Below are 19,513 nucleotides of genomic sequence, written 5' to 3'. Positions count from 1 at the left end.
CTGCATGCAATGGGGCGGGGTTAAACGTGTGGCTATAAAAAAACCAATATATTCTCTTTCAGGTAGCCACATACATAACTCATGCCTTAAAATAAAAAATAAAGTTAAGTTAATCACTGTATATTATGAAATCTCTATTAGTTAATGCACTGAAAGGTCTGTGTATAACCAAAAAGCCACAGAATGAAATCTTCACTGCTGCAATGGAGAATTGTGTGTTGTGCAAATGTAAGTCATTAGGTTAAACTTGCACTACTGGCTGTATAAGATAGACTGCTACCAAACGTGCAAAAAGGTTTCAAATAAAATGGTTTAAGTAATACCCAAACTGAATGATTTATTTTTATTTAACTGCCCTGCAAAGCACGCACTGCGCAGCTGGTAACCCCCTTGCATTACGAGTTGAAAATAATAACTCTTTGTCATCACCAACCTTCATGTGATTCCATCCAGTGCTTAATTTGTGCTTGTTGTTCCTGGTGCACCGGCACTTATTTTTGAAAAGGACAGCACTCTTTTTTCCTGCCTCAAGCATTTACTGCGAGCAAAAGACACATATGTGAAAGACGGAGGAATGCAAAAATGAAAAAGGGCATCGGAAAGGGAGAGAGCAAAAAGCTGTAGGAGTGAGGTGAAATGGCTTAAAATGGACTAAAAAGGCCCAACATGGCTTCAGGATTACGCTGTCCTAGTATTCCGTGTTTGCACATTTAATTGCAGCAGCCGCGTGTTTAAGACGAGAGCTTTGAACACAGCACGTTTTTATTTACAAATTAAGCACTGGCTATGCCACTCATTCTTATTCAAGCCTGCCATGCTTTAGATCCTATGCACTCTCAATCCACAATTAGCCCCTGAATATTAAAAATAAGGAATACATCTACTCACAACAAGTCACAAAGGCAGAAATTTGAGGGCACTTACCTTGCCTTCCGCAGCTGTGCACCAACCGGCCGCACGTCAGTGTAGTAGGTAGCACCTACACAACAGGAAGGGGCTAGGGGGATGTCTCCCCTCTCCCGGGCCCCAATCTCGCACTCTGAAGCTGGCTTTAATTCGGGGTCCACTCCAAGAGCACAACAAGAGAGACTTTTCTGGGGGGGGGGCACCACCACCACACCAGTGCAGGCTGAGGCACACAGCGGGGCCCAAGAGAAGAGCCACAGACACCACCACGTGCGCAGCAGCCAGTGAGTAACAGACAGTGCACAGTGCGCTGCGCACTCGCTGACGTCTGACTGACTGTGATGATCGCACGCAAGCAGGCATTTTAAAGAATGCCGCGGGTCAGGCCAATAATTTTTGGCTGGGCCGTCAATTGGTAGCGCTTTCGCGCGCTACTAGATTGACGGCCCAATCCCACCATCATAATGATCGCACTCAGTTTGTGCCACTCGTGGCTCAGAGGCTCTGTATGCGCAGCGCGCCACGCAGTCGCAGACTAGAGGCAGCAGCCTGCGCTGCCGCACAGACAGGCAGGCTCAGCCTCAGTGATGATGTCACTGGGGTGGGGCGGGCACCGGGCGGGCCTGGGGCAGTGCATGTCCGCTGCTGCTGTGCCGGCGGCGCCGCCTCGCAAACATTTTTCAGTACAGTGGGCTAATAATAGCCCAACAATTAGCCTCCCGCAATTGGGTTTTTTTCCCCGCACAAATGGGAAAAATATTGCCCATTTGTGAGGGAAATCGCCCAATCTGGCAACACTGAGCAGTGGATGACACACAAGGAACATTTATACACATAGTCGGAATGATGGCTGATTGGACATTGGTTGCTATGGAAAGTCCTCATGGGAGTTGTAGTTCTTGTAGTTTTTAATGACTTTTGAACTTGCTGTTAAATAAAAAGTGAAGAAAGATGTGCATAATCCTCACCGCTGGTCCTGACAGAATTGTGCCGAAAGTTTTTACACATAAACTAATGCAGAAACATTTTTGAAATTAATATAGTTTCCTCATATCTATTTGAACACGATTGTCCTGGGTAAGAGAAGGAAAACTCAACTATTTGAATATCATATACAAAGCGTTTAAAACAGCGTAAAATAATGAATATATCTCAAAACTGGAAATATCTAACATTGCAAAATAGAGAATTAATGAAACACCTTGCCTTTATTCTTAAACCTAACTTTCCGAATGTGGGGCCCGCTCAGTCTCCTAACTGAAAGATGGCGCAAACAGTGTCATTCCTTGTCCGTTGTCTATTTCCATGAAAGCCTTCAACCGAAATGCGTCAATCACCCAAAAAAACTTTCTTTTTCGAATGGCGACACCTTGCGTCTTTCGGCAACTTGGGCGGGTCTAGAGGGTGCTAAACAATTTTCGTTTCCGATTGGCCGAATCGGAAGTCCGTTGCTACGGAGAACCAATACGGGCTGTGCAGAAGTCGCGGAGGCTATGGCGGGACCCATGAAAATGGAAGCCGGGGCTTGGGCCTACTCTCGGCGCAGGGAGAGGCCAAGGATGGGGCTTCGGGCTCTTTCCTTGCTTCCAATGCTGCTTGTTTTCTGCGACTGGTGCAGCGCAGGTGAAGTGAGGGGCGTGGTGCAACCTGTTGGTTTACTAGTCATTCATGGTACTGTCTTTCTCTGTGAAACTGTACTCCTGTGGGAGGCGCTTGCACTGGAAGAACAGCGGCTATATGTTCTGGTGTGTGTTTTTTGTCATTTGTGTTTAGGGGGTTGTTACTGTACTATCCCATTCATTGAGATTTTAACTACATCGGAACCCGAATCTAGACTATCAGATATGAAATTATAGAGTTGTTTTTTTTTATCATTAGTACGTTACGGAAGAGGAAACAGTTGATTTAATGGAATACGTGGTTATAAAGAAAGGGAGGTACTTGTTTGCTGAGTCAAGTATGCTTAGCGTTTTCACGCTGCCCTGTTTTTCTTCAGGGGTATGGTGCGCGATGTAGAATTTACAATACAGTGGCAGGACGGTGGCTACTTTCCAAGTTTGGATTTCCTTTAAGCATGCCGTGACCGGTATTTACCCGGAAAGTAAAACTGCAAATTCCAAAACGCAGTTCTCTGTAGAGGGGACTGACTGAAATCTCTAGTTGACCGTTATTTTAGGCAATTCATGGTCCAAGTCAAGCCACGAAATTCATGGGTGCAGCGGCGAGCCAAAACCAGACGCTATGTAAAAAAAAAAATGTGGTGTGGAAATACTTGATAGATACCATTCCGAATTAAAAACGAGTTATTTCTTGAACACTTGTTTCCCGTTTTAGTACGTTAGAGTATATCACAGAACTGAAAATACAACTTTAAAAAAAATCTGAACACTTCGCCTACAGTTCTGACAACTCTGCCACGAGTGAACCTAGAGAGATGTCAGTTTGTTATTTGCACTTTATATGTGGCCAGTGAAGTTGCATGCAATAAGCATGACAGCAGATTTGGTGACTGCTTATAACATGTAAACAGAAAAAATGAAACTTAAGACATTTTTCTAAACTATTGTGAAACTTTACCATTTCTTTCATGCATCATTCAGTAAACCATATTGGATGCATGTTAACGGTAAAAAAGATTAATAATGGCCAGTCAATGTGCCACAATTAGGGGCATCATTACGGTCAACATGAAGATAAATTAGGGGCCACTTCCAAACAAAAAATTGTAAATACGACCCTGTAGGTATAATTCCTTGCATTGGTGCAGATTTACTACTTCCAGGAATTCACAAGACTGTAGATACAGCGCTGAAGACCGTACTACCATAGCAAGCTTCTGTGAATCCCATTTTCACTGGAGCAAAGAGCCCATGTATATTTGCGTATAAAAAAAACTGTATTGAGCAACTGGCGTCTCATTTTTCCCTACACATTCTTTTTCCTACATTGAAACCATTTTTACTTAAGCCATTGTTATGAGTACCTTTTTAACTTTTTACAGTGTGGGAGAAAGTGGGACAGAAATTGTGAATGCCCTTGAACATGTTAGTCCGTATACACCCAAACACTGACCATATATTCCAACCCAAACTACTACTACTACTCTGCCTGCTTCCAGTCTTTCTATGTAGCTATACAGAAATCCTTGCAAGAATATAAACCCTCATATGATACAAGCTGTAACAAAACCGAGAAGGGTGTTTATTATCGCAGCTCTGATATAGCAGAATTCTGCCATAACTTGTCACCTCATTGCATGTTACCAAAAGAAACAAGTGTCTTTTTAAAACATTTTTTTTAAACAAGGCAAGTAGATTAGTGAAGCATGCAGTTGCTTGCAAGTATGTATTTTGTGAAATTCCACACCACTGAACATAGCAACTTCTCAAAGCTGCAGTGAGGGCATGTTATCCAGGGGTGTGGAAGGTAATAAAATATCTCCTTGTCCGTGGGACAGGCTGCTTCATAAATCTACTTGTCCCTTCGGTGCCATGTAGTGTGGCAACAAATTATGGCAGCAATCTCATTATATATGAGCTCTGACATTAGTCTCTCTGATTATGCCATAATAGGGTTTAAATTCTAGCAATTTCTTTACATTTCCATCTTTTTGCAGATCTACATATTGGTGCAGGAGGTAGCGGTAAGCAAATGTTCAAGGGTTGGAACGCCCTTTTTAGTCTGTGCAAACATACTAACGTCCATGTTTTAACGACTTTCACCAGCTTTTCTGTAATCTTTTCCCATACTAGGAAAGGTTGGAAATTTACTCTTGACAAGGGCAGACGTAAAACCTCTTCCAGGGTTAGAAAAAAGTGGTTAGAGGTTAAGTGAACTTGTAAACACTCTACAGATTTTCACATGAGCAAATCTACATGCATAATTACTTGTGCTAAAATACAGTTCTCAAATATTTTCTAGGAGTACAATTTCTTTGTCTCCTGTAAATTCATGAAATATGGAAATCTGCACTAATGCAACGACCTATACCATGAGTGCACTTTTGTGACTTTCTTTAATAATTGGGCCCCTACTTAGGTCTGGCATTAACTAAGATATTTTGTTTTTTAGTACAGTTCTATCAATCTTGCTATCCATCAGCTGGCTTCACTGTGAATGATCACAATCTGCTCTTTCATTAGGAGCATATCGGCACAAAAAGTAGGTTTGGTCAATGCTAGGAACTACTGTGGCAGTGTGTGGTTTTGCTGTGTGACAGTGTTTGTTACTATAGTGAGGGCCCGGCAGCTCTCGGAACAATAACGTTTACAAAAGCCATGTCAAAACAAGGCACGCATTGACAAAACCATAAGCAGGGCCACTGGAATTAGGCGGCAGGAGAGAGTCATATTATTCATCAGGGTTGAGCAAATTAAGCGGCAACAAAAGCCAAACTATGTTGCATAATGCAGCACATTTTGGCATCTTTTTTAGCTTTTGCTGTTTTAAGGTTTGTGTGGTGACATCTGCTTTTTATAACTACTGTGGCTTTGATGTATTACATTTTAGTATTCTAATAGAAAGAGGAAAATAGAATAGCAAAATAAGGAAAATCGTTTTTTAATCAATGTGTGTGTTTGTTTTTTAAAATTTAGCATTTTTAAATTGTGCAAAAGTCATTTCTGAGTATTTTTAATGTTCTGGGGGTTTGGGGAAGAGGAGTTTAGTTAAAATAGCCTGTGGAGGGAGTGGAAATCGTTTTTACTTGAATTAAACAGGAAGTGAGGGTCAGTAAGAGCCCTCCTTCCTGTTGGGACCGCAAGTTAGTGGTCTAGTGTTAGGGAGCCGATTCTGGGCTGGGCCTCGTTCCTGCAGGCATAAATGTGCCGGAACGAGCGACCACGCAGCAGGTGTGCCGCTGGTGTGCCGCTGGCAAGCCCGTCTGCGCCCGTCCGGGCCCCAGGGCCAGAAATGCTGCCCTTTTTCATAGCTGTGCAGTATCTGGGGGAGAGGAATATTACAGTAAACTATCGCCTAATCCCACTAATAATGTAGTATCTAAGCCTTTAAGGAAGGGTGGAGCTATTTGGACCTGTGAAACCTGTAATTGGGCTATTCAAGTCCCTATAGAGGCAACAAAGGTAAGAAACCAAGACATTAGGCCGGCAGGGTTGGGAGAGAAAAAAAATGAAACCGAAGGCATTTCATAATTACAGCTTTCAGTATGCCTTAATAAATGCTAGGTCCCTTTCCAAACATAAACAGGAAATCTGCGAAATGATTGATAATTGGCAGATTGATTGTGTATTACTGAAACCTGGGGTAAAGTAGAATCGGACCCAGACTTTGTCGCCTCTCCACCAGGTTTTACCTTCCACAGACTTGATAGACCTCGGAACGGGGGGGGCTGGCCATTATCTATAGGTCTACGTTGGCATGCACATGCATTAGTTCTTCGACAGATTCATGTGAGGCAATGACATTTACAATTTCTCAAAACAGTGGGGTACTACTAGAGGGGCTGTTGATATATCGTCCACCGGGACCGACTACATTTTTTTTACAGTCTTGGCCTAAGTTGATAGAACCTATGGTTCTGTCTGCAAAAGCTGTGATATTGGGCGATTTTAACAGGCACTTTGATGAGACGTCAACTCCTAAGATCCGTGAATTCATTGACTTTATGGAGGCCCTGGATTGGACCTCCAGAGTCTCGTCGGCCACCCATATTGCAGGGCATATTCTGGATGGGGTGTTTGCACGAGCTACTCAACAGGTGGAGGTAACCATGATACAGTTGAGTTGGACGGATCATCATCTGCTGAAATTTAAACTTGCCTCAAAGAATGTTGGGGCTGCTAACGTGGAAACGAACAAGGTAGCCAGGTTATGGAAACAGGTCAAAGTAGAGGAATTAGGCCCAGCTTTAGAAGCTGGTTGGGATAAGGCTATAGCTATGGCCTTGCCCCTGATTGACAGCTTTCTGAAAGGAGTGGAAAGGACCATGGAAGAAATGTTACCCCCCAGAATTAGAAGGCCCAATAGAAGAAACCAGGTCACCCTTGGTTTACAAAAGACCTCAAACTACTTCAAAGAAAGTATCGACAGCAGGAAAGACGGTGGAAACTTAATCCAGTACCTGAGGAAAGGGTGGCCCTTAAGTCCACTCTAAAGGCTTATAAAGCAGCACAATTTATGGCCAAATCTAAAATTTATACTACCAAAGTAAAGGAGGCTATTAATGCCCCCAGGGAACTTTTTAAGACTATTAAGGCCCTAACTGAGCCCATGAAGCCGGCTGGTCTAGAAAACTCTCAGGGTTTCTGTGACAAAGTTGCTTATCATTTAGAAAATAAGATATTGCAAATACATAGCAACTTTGATACCCAGATTATTCCCGAAGTATTACCCCCCATGATACCCGAGAGTGCTACAGCAGATGACCAGTCACTAATGTCATATTTCCAACCCCCTTGCATGGATACTATTAAAAGGAAGATTCTTGAAATTAAATCGGGCTCCCCTCCTGATCCGTGTCCTCCTTCCATTTTTCACTTGGTTCCGGATTAAATGGCACGGATGTTGGTCCCCATTTACCAAGAGGTAGCTATGTCTGGGGAGTACCCATCTATCTGGAAAGAAACAATAGTAGTACCCCTCAAGAATAAAACAGAGGGGGATAATCAGGAAATGAGTAATTTGCGGCCAATAGCACGTCTTCCGTTTTTGGCAAAGATTCTAGAAAAAATTTTGAACTCTGAATTGATCGAGTTTTTGACAAAAGCGGATGCTCTTGATATCTCCCAGTACGTGTTCAGAAAAGGGCATAGTACTGAAACTGCCCTAATTTCATCCTCTGATACTATTCGAAGGATGGTTGATGAAGGCAAGGGGGCCGTTTTGGTTCTTTCAGCCGCTGCCTTCAACACTATCTCTCCCACACTATTAATGTCCTGTTTGCATCATGTGGGTTTGAGGGACAAGGCGCTTAAACCTTTGAAGTCTTTTCTTACAAATAGATGGACCACAGTTAGCTGTGGTGATTTCAAATCTAGACCTTATCTTCTGCCATGTGGGATTCCGCAGGGATCTTCCCTCAGCCCCACATTGTTTAATGTGTATGTAGCGCCTTTGGCTAGTCTAACTAGTAAGTTTGGTTTCATTCCATCTTCCTATGCTGATGACTCCCAGCTTATTTTTCCTATTAATCAGCCATGGGAGGAGGTTGCAGATCGGTTTAGTAACTGTATGGTTGTAGTGAGTAAATGGATGAAGACCAATTGGCTAAAAATGAATGCCACTAAAACTGAAGTTTTATGTTTTGGACCTGGAAAGAATTTATGGAACTCACGGTGGTGGCCCTCTGAATGTGGTAACTGCCCTGTGCCCACTATTGTTACTAGAAACCTAGGCATCTTGTTCGAACATCTGTCTTTTAAAAAACAGATTAATCATGTGGTAAACATCAGTTTATGGTCAATTAAAATGCTCAGAAAAATCTTCCCCTATCTGTTACATGAATGGAGAGGATCTGCTATCCTGGCATTGGTAATGTCCATGATAGACTACTGTAATGCACTGTTCCTTAATTTGGATAAGGGGATGATAAAAAGTCTCCAATTAGTTCAGAATTCTGCTGTCAGAGCGGTTCTTAATCTCCCACGATGTATATCAGTTACAGAGAGTCTTAGGAAATTACATTGGTTACCAGTGGCGCAGCATATCCAGTTTAAGTCGCTCTGTCTTACTTTTAAGGCAGTTCATGGAATAGGACCACAGTACCGGACTTCCAGACTCCTCCTGCATGTACCTAAAAGAAGCTTGAGGTCTTTCCAAGCTCACTTGATTTAGGTCCCTCACACACATAAAGCCAAATGGGGAGACAAAGCTTTTACAGTAGCTGCAGCCAGAGGATGGAACTCTCTCCCACAGAATGTTGGGCAAGAATCGGGTTATATGAAATTTAGGAAAATGGTGAAAACTTGGCTCTTTCCTCGTTAATGTTTTGGTACATCAAGATCAGGGTCTTTGATTTAGTTTGTTTCAGTTTCTTCTATTGGATGTTTTTCTATCTTCATTATTTCTGTTATTTTTCTTATCCTCTGTCTATTTTTTACTAAGTGCTTTCTTCCCAGCGCTTCGATGCTCTTTGAGTAGGAACGCGCTTTATAAATCTCGAATTACATGACATTACATTTCTCATTTTTAAACTTGGCAACACTCTGTTCATTGGTTGCAGCTCATTAGTACCAGTTTAAGGCCCAAATAAGCAATGTAAAAGTGGCAAATCCAGCTTTGTAAAGGGGCTTCCACTGAGTGGCAACCTATGGCTCTGCATTTTTAGTAACTTTTGAACCGTTTGTGGTAGAAACATTGTTTTTTTTTGGGTGGGGTAAAATCTGCAGATTATGCGGCAGATGATGGATTCTGTAGCAAAGGTGGAAAATCTATAACTATGTGAAAATATGTGCAGCAGCACAATCACATAATTCCAGTGGCCACTGGCCATAAATCTGACCATCAATGTCGGACCTCTTGGATTTGCCAGTGCTTGTTTATTTTCATGTTTCCTGTAGTTTTGTTGGAACTAGCTACACTAATTTTCCATGATGAATATTTTTTGAAATTACTGTCATGCATCAACACATTTACTAAATGATGCTGGAAAAAAAATGGTACCTTAAATTTCACAGTAAGTTTGCAAAACATTGTTTTCCTAGTTGCATTTTTTTAATTGAACATTTTATTTTGAAACCAAAGAATCATCAAGCTTGCTTTCAAGCTTCTTCAAGTATCTGCATCTAATCAGTGCATTATATGTAGCCTCATATTGTTAAACTTTTCAAACGTGCGTGCACTGAACCTCTGTCAGTAGTGTAGTCCGAGTTTACAACATTTATTTACAGTGCTCACACTATTAATAAAGGCTTTGCATTAATGAACTTTAAATACAAGTTCAAACAACATTAACATATGGACAATCATATTACATCAACTGAAGACAATTTCCTTCCCTGCTCCATAATGTAAACTGGCAGCCAAAGGGATTGTGTGGCAGGGTGTTGGGCCTACTTGTCCCAAAGACAAAATGGGCATGAAAACTTGTCCTTTACAACAAACAATATGTTCTGTGTGTCGGGGTATAGGAATTCCACGCCCATGATTATCATTGAAATTTGGTTCTAAGATTAATTTTGAATTGCAGTGCATTGAAATCAACTTTTATTTTAATAAGGGTTCTTTTATTTAATGTACCATGCATGCTGCAAACAAAATTGTTTTGTGGCATACTTTAACAGAACCGATGTTATGAGCTGGCTTAGTAGGCTAGTTGAAGTTATGGTTCCTGAAATCCACATTCGTAGGAGTACTTAGTTTATTTTCATGGAAAACTGCTGTATTTAATAACAATACTGCACAAAATACCATAACTGAGTGGTAACTCATTTGGCAGGTATGACTACTTCGCAACATATGTTTTCTTTAGGACCAACTTTATACTATAACCTACCTGCCCCAAAAAGATTTTTATGCTTAGATGGAGAATATTTTCCCCCAGTTTTGCAATGAACAGTTCAAGGAGCAAAAAAAAAAAAAAAAAAAAAGTCCAACAAACAGGGCATATTGTTTGGGGTCAAGAACAACACGTTTTCATGTTTATTTTGTCCTTATGACATGTATGCCCAACCCCCTGTAGCGCAAATTCTTTGGCTGCCAGTCTACAGTACTACATTATGGATCAGGGAAGTGTATTATTTGCAGTTACGATAATATTTGTGTCCATATGTTGAGGATATTCTAACTTCTGTTAATGGTACATTAATGCAAATTAGGATGAACACTGTAAGGAAATGTCAGCTCAGACTGCACTACTAACAGTGGTTCAAGTATAAAAATGTGTACATATGTTTGTAAAGTTTAACAATATGAGGCTACGTATAATGCTGCCAGAATGCGCTCTGATTAGATGCAGATATTTACGGAAGCTTGAAAGCAAGATTGATGATTCTTTGCTTTAAAACTAAAATGTAAACAAAAAATGCAACTAGGAAACACAAAATGGTTTGCTAAACTACTGTAACATTTTATGTTTCTTTGAAGCATCATTTAGTACATCGTGTTGATGCATACTAATATTCCCAAAAGATATTCACAATGCAAAATCTGTGTAACCAGTTTTAACATGTTTATTGGAAACATGAAAATAAACAAGCATTGGCACATCCAATAGGCCTGACACTGTTGGGCAGCCTTTTGTTTTTGTCAGTGCATGTCTTTGTTTGATATATATATATATATTTTTTTTTGTAAAACGTTGTTGTGGGAGCTGCCAAGCCCTCACATTAGAACAAACATTGACAAAAAGCAAAAATATTTTGTCTAAAAAAAAAAAGCTCACCCTGCCACAGTACTTCCCGGCACTGAACAACATTACTTTGTGTGCTGGTATGCTCCCTGTGAAAGAGCAAAATGCTGTCACTCACAGTGAAGCTGGCCAATAGATAGAGAGATGGCATTTTCATAAAAACAAAAGGTCTTGGTTAATACCAGACCTAATTAGTGCCAAGTTATTAAAGAAAGTCTTAAAAGTGCAGCCATGTTGTGTACATTTGCTCATGTGAAAATCTATTGAGCGTTTACAATTTCTCTTTTCCTCCTAAAACTTTTCCCCCCCAATTCTTGAAGAGTTGTCAGGAGTACATTTCTAACCTTTCTCAGTATGGACAAAGGAACACCATAACAGTTCAATAAATTATAAATAACAATTCAGTACATCTAGTTCAGACAAGAGTTCAGTGGTAAGAGTGCGACATTTATTCCATTGAGAACAGACAGCCGACATGTGTTTCGTCTGTGATGAATTTTTCAAGTTTCCGATGCCAGTAAGAACCAAGTGTAGTCAAAGTGAGAATCATAAGGAGAACAGGTGGATCCGTAACAAAGTCTGCAGAGAAAGGAGGGCAAAGGTACAGGCTCCTATGGATGCATCAAGTCTGGCTGTCACAAAAGAGAACTCCTGAAGTAAAGTCAAAATTAATCTAAGGGGGGGAGCCCTAAGTCCCCTAAATTCTGCTGCGGCATGTAATTGAAGGTCAGTGGTGTAATGCTTTTGTCAGTATGGGAAAAATTTTAGAAAAGAGCTGGTGAAAACCCCTAAAACCTGCAAGTTAGTAGGTTTACACAGACTCGCAAAGGCATTCCAACCCTGGAACTATTGCTTACTGCTCCTTCTAAACCCAGTATGTAGATCTGCGGAAAGTTGGCAAAAAAAGAGAATTGCTATTTATTCAAACCCTGCTATAGTTTGAGCCCTGGCATAATCAGAAAGGCTTTTATCAGATCTCTTATATCATAAGTCTGCTCCCTTATTGTGTTGCAGCACTAGATGGCAAAAAAGGGACACGTGGATTTTGTAACAGGATCAGTAGGTTTATGAAGCAACCTTATGACAACAACTCTGATTTGCCACTCTGCCAGGGTGTGTGCGAATACTGTTGTAATTGTTAATTGGCCCCTGTCTAATGTACACTATGCCCTTGGTATGGCACTGCAATGCCTTTTTGATATTCCAGGTCCAAACGTTTTCTTGCAGTCTGGAGTCTAGTTTTGCAGAGGGGTGTGTTCAATAGGCTGGTATGTATGCCACCTTTAAAGAGATTTTTTTTTTATTTGTGTGTCAGGATAGAATGCTGTATATTCCCTTACTTGTTAAGGATGCAAATTTACCAGCAAAAGTAAGTGTGTGTGTGTGTGTGTGTGTGTGTGGCAATTAGCTGATGGTAATGGTGGTGGGTGCCTTAATATGCAGTCAATTGCATTTTGGAATATGTTGGGTTTTATATTTAGCTTTTTCTTTGTGTTTACTCTTAGAAGGCTATGCCTCCATGGGCAGTACATTTGTTAGCTTGTTGACATCTAACTGCGTGACTTGCCTGTGTTTTATTTAAATAAGTTCTAAAATCTGTAGGAGGTTCTGGTACTGCTCATTGTTATTTAGTTTCCACGACCCATAGGTAAGTCTCCGTGACCCATAGGTAAGACACATTACTTACCTATCATAAGGAGTTTGATATGGCCCTGTAGGAGGAGGCCTGCCTATCGGATACAACGTGTATGACTAGTAGTGCTATTAGGCTTAAGGTTGTCCAGAGTCACTGAACATCTTGAGGAATTTTATAAGGAAAAATTGATAGCTACAATATGAGATACTCATAACTACAGACAGCTCAAATCTTTGCAGAAACAGTTTGTGATAGCAGGTGTGAACCGTGGATTTTCAGCCTTTCATCTTTCAGATGTGCTGTAAAATGTGTGGTGTTGATTTGGGTAATTCTTTTATGAAGGAAAAGCAAAGACTTGGAGTTAATTATAACAGATTGGTGCTGTAAGTTCAGCTCCTTGAAGTTACTTTAAAGCTGATCCGAGCTTGCCTTAGTTGCACAGGGGGAATATCTAGCTAGTTTTCTAGTGCAGCAGTCTGAAATTATTGTAAATGGGATGTTAATTGTGTTTATATTTATTTGAAGTGGGTAATTATTTCTGTGAAATCAGCATTCCAGATTTGGGGTGCCTGACAAAAAGGCCTTTATCGCATAAATATTTTTCCACACTAATATATAAGGAATGCTGTAGAAATCTGGTTAGGACTTTTGAAGTAGATTTTGATTTCCCCCCCTCCCCAAAACATCTCTACAGAAATAATGAAATAGATTGATAGTACCATAAAACATAACGGGCACCCACTTAAATCAAAAACAGCAGCACAAAAGCTTTAGAAAAACAAGAAAAAACAACTAAAACAGGGAAGCCTGCAGTCAAATCCTACATCATCAACAAAAACGAGTTCAAAATCAAAAATCCCCTCACAAGCCAACAACCCAATCCATTTTTACCAAAGCCCAGGTTTGCTTTAAGTATTTTCTTTCTGGGTTCCTCGGTGCAAGAGACATCTCCAGCCCATAAATATCTATAAATTGCTTTTACTAACTGACAATGATGGATCAGGTTCGCGCCAGTGCCTTAATATAAGAATCCTAGCTGGCAAAAATAAATATAATAACTCTCTATTACAATGTAACTACACCAGAGGTACTAAGGATAATTAAATGTGTGCAGGGGTAGGTAGGACTTCTGATGACCCTGGGGCTCTCCGTAAAGACCCTCTTCCAGTATTGAGCCATATGCACTGTATCTGCACCTTACCACACCAAAAACATTCAGAACTCGTCCAACAACCTCCAAATAAATGGCCAACATATTGCAAGCGTGACCTTGATCAGTATTCCGTATGGACATTATGAGGAAAAAAAGGAAAGTTTGGATAGAACCATGAAAATGTATAACGTATAATAAGAGAAGTAGTTGCCAACTTAACGTTACCATTTTCCCAAACCTGTGCGTGTTTCTGAAGAGACTTAAAGGGTGTTCACTTAAAATGTGACTGATCATGGACTGTACCTGCATGCCAGATTCAAAATATACAGACTGTAAGTACATTGATTTGTCAAAAATCATGACTTGGGACAATTGTTCAGAAAAAGCTGACCAGAAGTATCAGTTCAGATTTGGAAACAACCATCCACCCGTATCCTTTTGAAAGTTGTAAAATCCAAATTGCACGTTGTGGGCATTTATATTGCCAGTTAAACTAACTTCATGATCTTGTCACCTGAACTAAAAAGAAGTGAAAAAAAGTTAGGTATAGCTCTTATGTAAATATTTACTTAACTTTCACTCAAGTTAGAGCACCCAAAAAGACCAAGGGGTAGCCTATTCCAGTGCACAAGGATTCGCTTTGATCTCTATACTAATGCCTCATAATTGAGCAGGCCTCAAATATCACTAGATCTACAGGTCGAGTAGCTTGAATAATCTACTCGACCTGACTTTAATGTACTTGACCCGGAAACGGGTCTCTAATTGTGTGATCCCAGGCAAATATTGTATTTTACAGTCGCCTTTTTCTTCATTCTCGTATGAGTGCACCTTCAAATATGTGAGTTCAGCATTTCTGCTGTTTTAAAAAAAAAAAAAAAAATCCTCTTATTTGATTAAATACACTAAACATTTGCTCCATGTATAATAAATCTAGCCTACGCAAAGGGTACAGATGATCCATGCATGACTTGCCTCTTAGTTTACAGACAGTAAATTTACAAGAAAACATTTATCATTTGCACATCACCAAGTAAAGTGTTCTGACTTTTTTTTTTTCCATTCTATTAAAAAAAAAATTCATCACACAGAAGTAGAAAAAATGGTCTTTCACAGCTACAGAAATATATTTTGAAATGTCTGTAAAGTTGAATTAGTTATATAAATTTTGTGTGTTTAAAAGAAAAAACCTGATACCAAAAGCCTTTCATTTCACATAGGTCAGACAGCTCCTTACAAAATCCTGAAACTCAGCAATGGCAAGGAAAAGTATTTGCATTGCAAGAAGACAAACTGACTTTTGACCTCTGTCTCTGGACACAGAGCAAATGTGACAAGAATAAGATATAAAGGCATATTCATTGCTATTTCAGTTTTTGACTGAATAGAACACCTGTTCTTTGTCCACTCACCAGAAGGGTTGAGTGGAATCTAAAATAGCTTGACCTCATAAAATAAAACTCACCAATGCAAGTGGGCTTTTTCGAGCCCTGTTTAGCGATACAATATTCTTAACGGGAAAGAGTCCAATTTGCAGCTACAGAGCAGACTCTACATAACGCTTCTCTCTCTCTGGCCTAGCTTGAAAATAAAGACTTTGTATCTTGGACATATTAAGCTTGTAGTGTGACAAAACCTCAAATGACAAAGCATCACTTTCAGTTGCCACAATAGAGTTGGATGGATCTAATGTGAATACTGCCACATCATCCGTGTATACTTCTATGCTGTAAGCCTGATCCTAAGTGGTATCAGCTCCACTGAGTTCCTTGAATGATGCAAATACACTTCAAGGTAAAGTGCAAATAATAACGGGGACATGCGAACACCCTTGATGTGTTCCTCTTTTAATGACCACGAATATCTTGCTGCAGGATTCATCCTGTCTACATGCCACCTTATTCTGAAGAGAGAAATAGCTTAATGTAGTGCCACAGCTTTCATGGTATCCCAAACAACGACTGGGGGTGCAGAAACTTGATTCTCTTGAAATTATTTTTTTAATTTTTTTAAAATGTATATATGTAAATAAATCAAGGTCTCTGTCATAATGAAGCTAGGCAACATCCGTCAACCAAGAGCGATCAAATGTCCATCTTTAGACATACCCATACTGTTAGAAATGGGGTCTCTAGATGGCAGTTGGTTTGCACCCTGTCCAAGTAGGGACCCTCACTCTAGTCAGGATAAGGGAGATACCCGCTCAGATAACCCCTGCTCACCCTCTTGGTAGCTTGGCACGAGCAGTCAGGCTTATCTCAGAAGCAATGTGTAAAGCATTTGCAAATAACACACAGTAATAAGTGAAAACACTACAAAATGACACCACACCAGCTTTAGAAAAATAGGCCAGTATTTATCTATATAAAACAAGACCATATACGATAAGAATCCAACATACAGTAAGAAAAATGTGAATTATGCAAGATTTACTCAAAACTACAGTTCCTTGAAGTTGATAGCTCCACCTGGGGCTATCAAGGTGTTGTGATCAACAAAACCAACAGTTCAGGCCGGCCGCGACATTGCAGGCCAGCTACGGTGTGGGGAAGGCCCGCAAACAGTACCCTGGATTTGCAGGGTGTCGTGATCCTTGCGGTGAGCTCCGGAAGGCGGCGCCACTGACGTCGCAGCGTCTGGTCCGGAGTCAGTGCAGGAGTCGTCGGGCCCTTGAGGTCACACGCGTTGCAGATTGAACTCCAGGCTGATAAAGTCAGGTGCGCCGGCGTGGATGGCGTCGGGGATGCGGTGTGAAGTGGGACGATGAGATGTGCAGTGCCCACAGGTCACGGTGCAGGCAGCTGCTCGGTGACTGCGTCCAGCGGCGTCAGTGAGAGCAGGGCTGTGGTGTGAAGCGGGTGGTGCGACGTGCAGTGTCCACAGGACACGGTGCAGGCAGCATCGTTGTTGCTCAAGCGCTATCGTCGGTAGGCCCAAGCCAGCGGTGCAGGACGGGACGGTGCTTCGTGACACTCAAGAGTGGTGTCCACAGGCCACGGTGCAGGCTGGATGCCTGGGGACGACACAGGAGTCGATGGTGCTGGGGTCGGTGGACCGGGGCTGCGGTGCGGGATTGGACGGTGCTTCGTGTACCTCACGAGGGGTGGCCACGGTGCAGGCAGCGGCGCCGGTTTCAGCAGGAGCGTCGTCGGGGATGCCCAGGCTGCGGTGTGAGCAGGCGATACTGGAGTGCGGGGCCCACAGGTCGCGGTGCGAGCAGCGGCTCAGTGAAGTCGTCTGATGTCGGTGAGACCAGAGTTGCGGTGCGAAGCGGGGCAATGCAACTCCGTGTGGCATCGGCAGGTCACAGTGCAGGCCAGTGGCGTCGTTGGCAGCGTCGCAGTGGTTTCTCCTCTTGAACAGCACAAAACACACAGTTCCCAGTGCTGCAGGTCGAGGAAACGGAAGTCTTTGGTGTCCCTGAGACTTCCAACAGGAGGCAAACTCTACTCCAAGCCCTTGGAGAATTTTCTCAAGCAGGACACACAGCAAAGTTCACCTTTGCACTCTTTTTCAGGCAGAAGCAGCAACTGCAGGCTAGTCCAGCAAAGCAACACAGCAAAGGGACAGTACTCCTCCTTCAGCTCTTCTCCTGGGCAGAGGTTCCTCTTGATTCCAGAAAGATTCTAAAAGTCTGGGGGTTTGGGTCTGCTTCTTATACCCAGTTCTGCCTTTGAAGTTTGCAAATTTCAAAGCAAAGTCTCAAGTGTTTGCAAGATCCTTTCTTGGCCAGGCCAGGCCCCAGACACTCACCAGGGGGTCGGAGACTGCATTGTGTGAGGGCAGGCACAGTCCTTTAAGATGTGAGTGACCACTCCTCCCCTCCAGCACAGATGGCTAATCAAGATATGCAGGCTACACCCCAGCCGCCTTTGTGTAACTGTCTAGAGGAGAGGTGTGAACAGCCCAACTGTCAAACTGACCCAGACAGGGAATCCACAAACAGGCAGAGTCACAGAATGGTTTAAGCAAGAAAATGCCTACTTTCTAAAAGTGGCATTTTCAAAAGCACAATCTTAAAATCAACTTTACTAAAAGATGTATTTTTAAATTGTGAGCTCAGAGATCCCAAACTCCACATGTCCATCCGCTCCCAAAGGGAATCTACACTTTAATCAGATTTAAAGGTAGCCCCCATGTTAACCTATGGGAGGGACAGGCCTTGCAACAGTGAAAGACGATCTTAGCAATATTTCACTGTCAGAACATATAAAACACATTACTATATGTCCTAACTTAACCATACACTGCACCCTTCCCTTAGGACTACCTAGGGCCTACCTTAGGGGTACCTTACATGTAAGAAAAGGGAAGGTTTAGGCCTGACAAGTGGGTAATTTTGCCAAGTCGAAGTTACAGTAAAAACTGCACACACATACTGCAGTGGCAGGTCTGAGACATGATTACAGAGCTACTTATGTGGGTGGCACAACCAGTGCTGCAGGCCCTGGGCACCTCTAGTGCACTTTACAAGGGACTTACCAGTAAATCAAATATGCCAATCATGGATGAATCAATCAACAGTACAATTTCTATAGGGAGCAGTTGCACTTTAGCACTGATTAGCAGTGGTAAAGTGCGCAGTGACAATAAACCAGCAAAAACAGACCTGAAAAATAGGAGGAAGAAGGCAAAAAGTTTGGGGATAACCCTACAAAAAGGGCCATTTCCAACACATACCATCCTCACCTAACAGTGCAGCTGTGGCCTGTAATGCATTATGGTAGGACAATATGGGGGTTATTCTAACTTTGGAGGAGTGTTAATCCGTCCCAAAAGTGACGGTAAAGTGACGGATATACCACCAGCCGTATTTCGAGTTCCATAGGATATAATGGACTCGTAATACGGCTGGTGGTAAATCCGTCACTTTTCTGTCACTTTTGGGACGGATTAACACCTCCTCCAAAGTTAGAATAACCCCCTATATGTGGAAAGAGGTGAGTTAAAATGCAGCTAACCATTTCTCCTGAGATGGAGATCATATCCTGCCTAAAATGACCCTGATGAGCAATCTAGTAATGTGTAAAACCTGGTAGTGCAGCATGTTTATAGCACCAGCTAACAATCAACCCGTATATGCTCACCAGTTGAGACAGGCAGCACACGCTTGCACATTCCTGACTCGCTACTCCTATTTGAGCCATTAGTATTAGAGATCATAGTCACATTAAAGTCACCACAAACAATTATCGGATCCTCCCATGTGGCCAGCTCTACAAAAAGCTGTTGCGGTGTTGTTGAGCCATCCTCATTTGTACCATAAACACAACACACGGTTAATCTTGCCCAACAAAAGCTGAAATGTGTAATGATCCATCACTCAGAATTGTCCTCTGGTACTTTTTTTTTTTTTCTAAACATATCCAGTACGTTCCTCAATGCTAAAATGGCTATAGTTGACTTCCCATACCCAGACACCTCCATTATCCGATATCCTAATCCTCCAACCTTGTGACTCTGTCCTTGTCAGAGGAGTTTCCTACAAGAAAACCAGCAAAGGACTAATCAT

The 19,513-nt window shown here is 41.8% G+C and overlaps 1 protein-coding gene across 2 annotated transcripts in view; it reads left to right on the top strand.

Annotated features, from left to right (window-relative positions):
• The first annotated feature begins 2,240 nt into the window (after positions 1 to 2,240).
• NEMP1 (nuclear envelope integral membrane protein 1) overlaps positions 2,241 to 19,513 on the top strand; it is a 289,952-nt gene continuing 272,679 nt past the window's right edge. The window contains exon 1 of one of the 2 annotated variants that reach the window (XM_069230773.1): positions 2,241 to 2,529. In XM_069230773.1, coding sequence (XP_069086874.1) covers positions 2,400 to 2,529 — 130 coding nt within the window. In that variant the 5' untranslated portion in view covers positions 2,241 to 2,399. Of the gene's footprint in view, positions 2,652 to 19,513 lie in introns of both variants that reach the window. The other variant, XM_069230774.1, reaches the window with a different exon arrangement.

Source organism: Pleurodeles waltl, chromosome 4_2 (assembly GCF_031143425.1).
Source record: "Pleurodeles waltl isolate 20211129_DDA chromosome 4_2, aPleWal1.hap1.20221129, whole genome shotgun sequence".
In the NCBI taxonomy this organism is placed as follows: Eukaryota; Metazoa; Chordata; class Amphibia; order Caudata; family Salamandridae; genus Pleurodeles; species Pleurodeles waltl.
This window is presented reverse-complemented; position numbering and strand designations above follow the sequence as displayed.